The 9,786-nt window shown below is 45.3% G+C and overlaps 1 protein-coding gene across 1 annotated transcript in view; it reads right to left on the minus strand.

The window, feature by feature from the left end:
• The window catches only part of BAZ1B (bromodomain adjacent to zinc finger domain 1B), a 56,190-nt gene extending 47,585 nt beyond the window's left edge, over positions 1–8,605 (minus strand). Inside the window, exon 1 of the mRNA XM_027527678.1 lies at positions 8,163–8,605. Within this exon, the coding sequence (XP_027383479.1) occupies positions 8,163–8,269 (107 nt within the window). The 5' untranslated portion in view covers positions 8,270–8,605. The remainder of the gene's footprint in view (positions 1–8,162) is intronic.
• Positions 8,606–9,786: the final 1,181 nt, after the last annotated feature.

Genomic DNA, 9,786 nt, shown 5'->3' on the forward strand with positions numbered 1-9,786 from the left:
ACATACATCTCCATTTGGAGAGCCTCAGCAATTCAACGTAAGAATGTCCAAACTAAACACTTCATGACTCCACAGTCAAAATAAACAACTGATTCTCTTCTAGGTGAAACCCCACATCTCAGACTGTGACTCAAACCCAATTACATTGCAGATGGGACTTGAACCCAGTTTCCCTGCTGAAGTCGCACACCTGGTCTCAAGACTTAATGAAGCTCAGGTTCTTTAGTATCAGCACAGAAGGAATTCAGCAAGAAGCAAAGCTATAGGCAAGAAGTAGATTTATTAACACAGAACACTTGTGAAGGATGCAAGCAGTCAGGCTCTGCCCTAAGACCTAAATGGGAAAGCAGGTTTATTTAGGGAGACACACACTCCACAGAGTGGGGCCATCTCAGAAGCTGAGAGGCCCTGAAATACGGGATGGTTAGTTTTTAATGGTTTGGGTAAATTCATAGGCAGTAGTAGGAAGATTATTCCAATTATTTTGGGGAGAGATCAGAGAGAGAGAAATCAGTCACTCAGTTGTGTCCGACTCTTTGCAACCCCACGAAACGCAGCACGCCAGGCCTCCCTGTCCATCACCAACTCCTGGAGTTCACTCAGACTCAAGTCCATCGAGTCAGTGACGCCATCCAGCCATCTCATCCTCTGTCATCCCCTTCTCCTCCTGCCCCCAATCCCTCCCAGCATCAGAGTCTTTTCCAATGAGTCAACTCTTCGCATGAGGTGGCCAAAGTACTGGAGTTTCAGCTTTAGCATCATTCCTTCCAAAGAAATCCCAAGGCTGATCTCCTTTAGAATGGACTGGTTGGATCTCCTTGCAGTCCAAGGGACTCTCAAGAGTCTTCTCCAACACCACAGTTCAAAAGCATCAATTCTTCGGCGCTCAGCCTTCTTCACAGTCCAACTCTCACATCCACACATGACCACAGGAAAAACCATAGCCTTGACTAGATGGACCTTTGTTGGCAAAGTAATGTCTCTGCTTTTGAATATGCTATCTAGGTTGGTCTTAACTTTCCTTCCAAGGAGTAAGTGTCTTTTAATTTCATGGCTGCAGTCACCATCTGCAGTGATTTTGGAGCCCAGAAAAATAAAGTCTGACACTGTTTCCACTATTATATATTAATTATATATTCCACTATTATATATTAATATATTCCCCATCTATTTCGCATGAAGTGATGGGACCGGATGCCATGATCTTCGTTTTCTGAATATTGAGCTTTAAGCCAACTTTTTCACTCTCCACTTTCACCTTTATCAAGAGGCTTCTTAGTTCCTCTTTACTTTCTGCCATAAGGGTGGTGTCATCTGCATATCTGAGGTTATTGACATTTCTCCTGGCAATCTGGATTCCAGCTTGTGCTTCTTCCAGCCCAGCGTTTCTCATGATGTACTCTGCATTGAAGTTAAATAAACAGGGTGACAATATACAGCCTTGACGAACTCCTTTTCCTATTTGGAACCAGTCTGTTGTTCCCGTCCAGTTCTAACTGTTGCTTCCTGACCTGCATACAGATTTCTCAAGAGGCAGGTCAGGTGGTCTGGTATTCCCATCTCTTTCAGAATTTTCCACAGTTTATTGTGATCCACACAGTCAAAGGCTTTGGCATAGTCAACAAAGCAGAAATAGATGTTTTTCTGGAACTCTCTTGCTTTTTCCATGATCCAGCGGATATTGGCAATTTGATCTCTGGTTCCTCTGCCTTTTCTAAAACCAGCTTGAACATCAGGAAGTTCACGGTTCACATATTGCTGAAGCCTGGCTTGGAGAATTTTGAGCATTACTTTACTAGCGTGCGAGATGAGTGCAATTGTGCGGTAGTTTGAGCATTCTTTGGCATTGCCTTTCTTTGGGATTGGAATGAAAACTGACCTTTTCCAGTCCTGTGGCCACTGCTGAGTTTTCCAAATTTGCTGGCATATTGCGTACAGCACTTTCACAGTTAGTCCATTCTATTTTGGGGAAGGGGCAGGCATTTCCAAGAACTGGGCCACCACCCACTTTCTGGCCTTTTATGGCTCAGCCTCCAAAAGGTCTTGGTGCCTGTGGGAGTCATTTACCATATGCTAAAGTATTACAAAGAGTATATATAATGAGATTCAAGGTTACTGGAAGTCCAGGCTTCTGCCACCTTGGGCCTATTTGGTTCTAACCACTTTATGTCCTCAGGGGATATGTCTTTTAAGGGTTGGCCAGGGCCACCCTCTTCCTTCCAGTCTCATAGGGTCCTCTATGTCACAGTCAAAGCTAGGGTTATTCCAGTAGTCATGTATGGATGTGAGAGTTGGACTATAAAGAAAGCTGAGCGCCAAAGAATTGATGTTTTTGAACTGTGGTGTTGGAGAAGACTCTTCAGAGTCTTGGACTGCAAGGAGAGCAAACCAGTCCATTCTAAAGGAAATCAGTCCTGAATATTCATTGGAAGGACTGATGCTGAAGCAAAACTCCAATACTTTGGCCACCTGATGCGAAGAACTGACTCAATGGAAAAGACCCTGATGCTAGGAAAGACTGAAGGCAGGAGGAGAAGGGGACGAGGGAGGATGAGATGGTTGGATGACATCACCGACTCGATGGACATGAGTTTGAGCAACCTCCAGCAGTTGGTGATGGACAGGGAAGCCTGTGCTGCAGTCCACGGGGTCGCAAAGAGAGAGACACGACTGAGTGATTGAACTGAACTGATGTCACAGGACACCACTAACCAAATGATAACCAAAACATAACCTGACTCCTCCTCAATCAATCACCAAATCCTGACAAATCTACTTATTTCAGAAATTCACAAACTGTACTTCTCTCCACTTCAAGGGCTAGTGAATTTATTCAGACAGCTGTTGTCTATCTAGTGCTGAGATGACTTAATCACCGGTCTAGTTGCCACTGGTCTCGAGGCTACAGACCCATTCTTAACCATTCTCAACGCTGCACCCACAGTAATCTTCCTAATCTAAAAGCCTGCTTCTTTGCTTTTCAAATTCTTTTAACAGCCTCCACTAAATTTAAGGCAAAGTCCAAATTCCTGTCTACCGCACAGCCCCATTTGTGTACCTCATCACTGCCTCTCGCTCCTACTTTCTCACTCCAGCCATATGAAGCTGATTTCTATTTCTCAAAAGCGGGAATTCCCTGGTGTCCAGCGGTCAGGACTCAGTGAGTTTCATGCCATTTGCCCAGGTTCCACAAGTGCAACGGCACAAAAAAATAAAAGGTTTTAACATTTTTTTAGTAATTATTTTTTTTTCAAAATCAAGAACCATCAAACTCACAAGCTCTTCAAAAGATGTAGACCTCTTCTTCATCTAACTGTTTTTTTGTTTTTTTTTTTGCTGCGCCATCCGTCCTGTGTAGGATCTTAGTTCCCTGACCAGGGATTGAACCCATGTCCCCTTAAGTGGAAGCACAGAATCTCAACCACTGGATCTCCAGGGAAGTCCCCATCTAACTCCTAGCCATCCTTTAGATCTCAACTTAAAAATAACTTTCCCCAGGAAACATTTCCTTAACCCTAAAATGTGGCAGACAGTACTATTCTTTCCAAATATCCACTCCAATCCATAAGAGGATTTTATCAATACATCTCCACCCACTACCACGTGGCTTGAAAGGCCTCCTGGGAAGAGGAAAGTACATCACCCCGCCATCACCACCTTGGGTCTGACCACATGACTTGCTTTGACAAATAGATGGAACAGAGGCCACCTCCAGGAAGAAGCTTAAAAACCCATCAGTTTCCTGTTGTTTTTTCTGCCACCAGAAAAAGATGCTGCAGATAAGGGACCGCTCCTTCAGCCTGAATCTTGGAAAATAAGAAAAACGTCTCTTTCCTTTTTTTCACCCATTTTCCTTTTTTTCAAATGTGGCCACTAGAAAAAATTTAATTACATGTGGCTCACATCACATTGGGGCTTCCCCTGTAGGTCAGTTGGTAAAGAACGTGCCTATAATGCAGGAGACCCAGGTTCAATTCCCGGGTCAGGGATCCCCTGGAGAAGGAAATGGCAACCCACACCAGTATTCTTGCCTGGAGAATCCTGTGGACAGAGGAGTCTGGCCGGCTACAGTCCATGGGGTCAGAAGAGTCAGACACGACTTAGCGACCAAACACCACCACCACCACATCACACTGGACAGCTGCCAAGTCGCTTCAGTTGTGTCTGACTCTGTGTGATACCATAGACTGCAGCCCACCAGGCTCCACCGTCCCTGGATTCTCCAGGCAAGAACACTGGAGTCGGCTGCCATTGCCTTCTCCCCATAGAACAGCAGTACAATCCTAATGCTTATTATTTAGGAATGAAGTTCCTCTGACAACACAATTTTTAATTGACTAGTTATTCAAATTAGATTAATTTTAAAAGTTTAAAACTGAAATTTCTACAACAACCCCTATCATGAGGTACTTTTAAGTTTATATAATTCTTTTCTAGTTATTCATTTGACTTATGTTTTGTTTTTGTTTTTTTAAAAAAGGAGGGGAAAAAAAAAAAGCCTATCAGAAGGATATTGAGTCAGCTGCCTCTGAATCCTATTTCAGATTTTAGGTTACCAAAATAAGTCACTCACTCTCAAATAACCCCTCAGGGCAAATGCCAATTGAAGTTTTTATGTTCCAGCCACTGCTGTACTTATAATTGCAGACAAAATGTCAAAGCAATTCTCCAAAGGTTGTGTACGCTATAAATGATAAGATATTTTCAAATCCTAGACTAACTCATTATGTATCTCTCTTTTCAAGAGTTTAAGAGGTACCTCCTTACCACCATATGCTGCTTCTTTGTTCTCTTTAGCCTTTTAAGTATGGTTTCTTTCAACAAAGTACTTGATAGCCTGAAAGGAAGCGGCCCAGAAAAGTATGGAGGTTAAATAAGTATAACTATAACCCTAGGAGTTCTAAGTGAGAAGACAAAGCAGCAACACAAGGTTCGCTTTTTAGCCTGTTTTCTCTCTTTGGACCAGCCTGTCATTAAGTTAAAAATAACTCTAATCTGGTAATAACTTGTTAAAGAAATTAAATTATGAAAATCAACATACGAGTTCAGTATTCCAACTGTCCAATAAAATCCTGTCTTGCAACTACTATTTAACCCCAGCTCTTAAAATGCTTGTCATATTTTTCTTGGCAAATTAAGTTATTCTTACCTAGAGCCAGAATAACTGTATATTCTAACAGCTTCTCCTAATTATACCATCTAAAATTTCTCATACTGATGCTACTAAGGTTATGAATTAGTTTCTAGGCTTTAGAAACTAGAGTAGTGAAAGCAATACAAAAAAATAATAATAATAATAATAATCTACAGCAGGCTGCCTCCAGGTTCAGTTCCTCCCTAAAATCCATCTTGACTTAAATATAGTCAATGCAGACTTCTACTGTCAAACAATCAGATCAAGAAGCGATTCTGATAAAGTTAACTTTTCCAGGTAAGATCTAGGCGCTTGCCTGTAGTAGTACTCTCCTGGGAAGCAATGTGCCATAGATTTAAAGGTACAGTACAATAATCATCAATATACAACCCAGTCATTAAATGTGTGTGCATCATTCACAATTATCCCTGTAAGTTTAATGAAGACATACAACAATGCCTTCAAGAACACAATGCTCACAGCTTTAAGTCAATAAAATACCATACAAATTTGCTACAGAACATACATGCAATCCAAAGGGAGGAATTAGGAGAAAATTAAAAGTATGAAATCCTATTAAAAACATAATTGTAACTATAAACTTAAAACTGAAAAAACCAACACTTCAAATGCAGCAGTTACCCAACCACATCCTCATTCTCCTCTATGAAATCACTAATAGCCTAATAAAAAAATATGCCAACCAGCCAACCACACAGTACAAGTTTAAAAACCATCCTCAAAGTACTTCCACTCGTAGACATTCCCAAGGGAGCAAGTTCTCCCCAATAGGTTAACACAATTTATGAACTCCTTTGTTAAAAGAGTTCTAAAAACTGGTAGGGGAGATTTTAAAGATGAAGAATTTTTATTAAATACACAACATTTTAAAAGTTACACGTATCAACGTATCAGTGTTCAACTGTCATCATTAAAAGAAACACTTCATATATACCATTATATTTCAACAATTTCAGTAAATGATACGAAGAAACCTAGGCTGCCAGTTCTAAGTTAGCTATCTACAGCCATTTTTTTTCTTAAACAGAGCTCAGGTCCTATTAGACTCAGAACGTGTCTCCTCCCTATTGCAGTTTCTTATACTTCACTAGAACCAGACGTGAAAATCAACATCCAGTAATATTCGTGTGAATAACCATCAACTGCTCAAAAGACATGTGAAAAGGATATAGTATATTTCCACAAGTAGTTTTTTACTTCACTGATGTTTTGGAATGTTATTAAAAAAAAAAAAAATTCCGGCACTTTTAGAATAATGCTGTGTTTGGGAGAGCTGGAGCACTTCTCCAAAACAATCCTCCCAAAGCCCTAATAGGACAAGAAAAACCAGATTACCACTTCAACCTCTCCCTTAAACACACTGTAACTTATACCACAGGCTTCCCCGGTGGCTCAGTGGTAAAGAGCACACTCACCAATGCAGAAGACACCAAGAGACGGGAGTTCGAACCCTGGGTGGGGAAGATCCCCTAACGAAGGAAATGGCAAACCATGCCAGTATTCTGGCTCGGGAAATCCCATGGACAGAGGAGTCAGGCGGGCTACAGTCCTTGGGGTCGCAAAGAGTCGGACACGACTGAGCCACTGAGGGCACACACACACACACACACACACATCTTGTGCTACCAGCTGGAACAAACAGTGGATTAACATTATTAAAAGCGAAGGAATAGCATTCCATGTTCCTTTTGTGATCTACTTTCAGGCATGAGGTACCAAGAGCACTGGATTCTCCTCCTGACTCTTACCATTTACAAGCGTGTGATCTCAACTATCTGGGCCTACCAGGCATACCCAGGCAGGGGAACCCCACCATCTCCAGGATCTAGTTCCGCTCTGAGGTACTCTGGTTGCATTTCTTCGAGAGTCTTCCTACAGCACGGACTCATTTTCCAAGTCCCTTCCTGCACCTAATATCCTCAAACTGCACTGAAAACAATCCCATAAAGCACTACATTAAAGGGAGGATCAAAGACAAATATAATCAAATGATATGGCTCACACTCGCACTTCCTTCTACACGGAAGCAAACAGACACTGCTGAGAAATCAAGTCCTTTCAAAGGGAAAGCGGTGATAAAGCTAACAGAAGCCTTCACTCTTTAAGCTTTCTGTACACTAAAGGATGCTAGATTCAAAAACCTTTTTTACGGTTAAGATTCAAAAAGGATGCATCTGGCATCCATAAAAAAAAGAGTGGTACAAGTTTAAGAGAGTTGACAATAAGCTTGACAGCAAGAAACCTTAAGCAATGATTAGGATGCCTCTCATTTAAAACATGAGCCTCGTGTTCCTACAATACAACATTAAAACTGCAAGCGTGTCTTTGAAAAACGCTGTTTAAAGATAAATACCGATATTGTACACCGTCAGAATTCCAAATCTGTGCAAGTCCGGGGATAGAAGGCATCGGCTCCTCCAAGATAACTTTTTTACTGTCTTTCCTCTAAGTCTGGAAATTCATTCTTGATTTTGATCCCGTCAGTTCATCAGCCTCCAGTCCACTCGGAAGGAGCAAAACACAAATGTCCCCGCAGAGATTGGGGCAGGGGGAGAACCCAATCGCTCCTTCTACAACCCGGATCACGAGGCCGCCCAAGTACGATTTCCAAAACTTAAGTGGAAGGTTTAATTTTAAAAGAAAAAAGCAGCAGCAAAGGAAACCCCATTCATCCCCGGTACTTAGGGCCTAACGCCAACCCCCGCTGGGAGTGGGATGGAGGGTCGCTCCTCCATAACGAGGCCCGGGGACAAAGTGTGGAGCCGGGGGAAGGATGGAGGGCGCAAGGCTCGGAGGCGGCCCGAGCCCGGCCGGCCGGCCGGCCCGCCCGCGCACCCCCCCACCCCCACCCCCCACTCCAGGATCGGCGGGCCCGGGGCTCCGGCTCCGGGTGCAGGCCCGCCGGCGCCGCGCTGACTGACAGCTGCCACCAGCGCGGGGCTACGCGGCCCACCTCGCCCCACCCCATCCCGCGGGCGGCCTGGCCGGCGCTGCTGGAAAAGGATACTCCCGGGTGCGGAAGGCCTCCTGAGTGTGCGCGATCGTGAAGAGCGGCTCTTCGCCGGGAAGCGGCTTCACCAGGGGGAAGGGCTTGCGGCCCAGGAGCGGCGCCATCGCGGCGAAGGCAGCGGGGAAGGCGGCGGCTCCTCAGTGGACCCGCGGCGCAACACTAGGCCGAGCGGCCCGGAGCGAGCGCCTGGCTCCCGGGGGTGGGGTGGGGGAGGGGAGGGGTGAGAGGGCGGCGCGAACTCGGTTCCCTCACTGCTGGCGCCGCCGCGCTAGAGCCATGGAACGGGACCCACGGGCACAGAACTCCCTCACACACTTCCGCGCCGTCCCGAAGCCTCCGGCCAACCTTCTCTACGGGTCCCCGCGTTCGGCAGTCACGACTCGTCCTCAGCTGCACCGGAGGAAATTATTGAAAAATGGCGGGAGATTCCCCTCCACCCCCCGCCCGGCCAGCGCGCACACTAACTTGCTCCCCTGTGGCGCCGGTGGCGAATGCTCCAATAGGCGGAGAACTGGTCAGCACCCAAAATCTATTGGCTCAGAGGAGCTGCCGCTCTGCGGTTGGGTCCCGCCCCCTTCCCGGGCCGCCTAGTTGGGTTGCAGCTCACTAGAGGGCAGTATGAAGAGGTGAAAGGTCACGTTATGTAAGCGCCAGTGACAGACGCGCGGGCCTTCGGCGGCGGAGTTGAAAGTGGGGAAAAACGGGGAACCGAAAGGCCGGGAATTCAGAGAGGTCAGGCCAGAAAAGCCCTCTAACATGTACTGACTCTGCGCCATCTGTCACCGAAGGCGACACCGACATCCGGGCACCACTGTCCGTGTGGTGCGCCGGAGGGGGGAGGGGGAGCGCGCGGCCAGGGGCTTTGTCTTTCCACTCGGGCTCCGCCCCCTTCTTAAAGGCACCGCGTTCGGCCACGCCCGGAGATGCGCGGGTGGGGCTCACGGAAGAACGGGTTGGCGGGAAGTAACCCGGAGACTTTATCGGCATCGGTTCTGTTGAGATTACTTGCGGTTCAGGTTGGGTCCCCGTAAAGTTAACTTCTAGACGAGAGTGGGGTATTTAGTATAATGCTTGCTTCTAGGAGTTTGCTGGAAAGGATAATATAGAAGCTTTGTTGGAAAAATATATTAAAGGACATGTCTATTAAAGATAAATTCATTCACTCATATAGTCTTTTGGGGCAACAGGGGAAGAAAATAAGACAGATACTACTGCTCTGAAAAAAATAAGAGATAATCACCGTTCTATGTGATGAATGCTTTCATAGGGTGCAGTAGGAAAACAAATAACCGTGCCTGGAGAGTGAGAACGTTTGAGCTACTCTAAGTAGACCACAGTCACTCAAAATTTGTTTGCCCATCAAGTACAGTCAGAAACACACTTTTTAATCATTCATGCCTATTAAATTGTTTGTTGTTCAATCGCTAAGTTGTATCAGACTCTTTGTGACCCCCTGGATTGCAGCACACCAGGCTCCCCTGTCCTTCACTATCTTCCAGAGTTTGCTCAGATTCATGTCTATTGAGTCGGTGATGCTACCTAATCATCTCATCCTCTGTCACCCCCTTCTCCTCCTGCCCTTAATCTTTCCCAGCATTAGGGTCTTTTCCAGTGAGTTAGC

Source organism: Bos indicus x Bos taurus, chromosome 25, assembly GCF_003369695.1.
Source record: "Bos indicus x Bos taurus breed Angus x Brahman F1 hybrid chromosome 25, Bos_hybrid_MaternalHap_v2.0, whole genome shotgun sequence".
NCBI classification, from domain to species: Eukaryota; Metazoa; Chordata; class Mammalia; order Artiodactyla; family Bovidae; genus Bos; species Bos indicus x Bos taurus.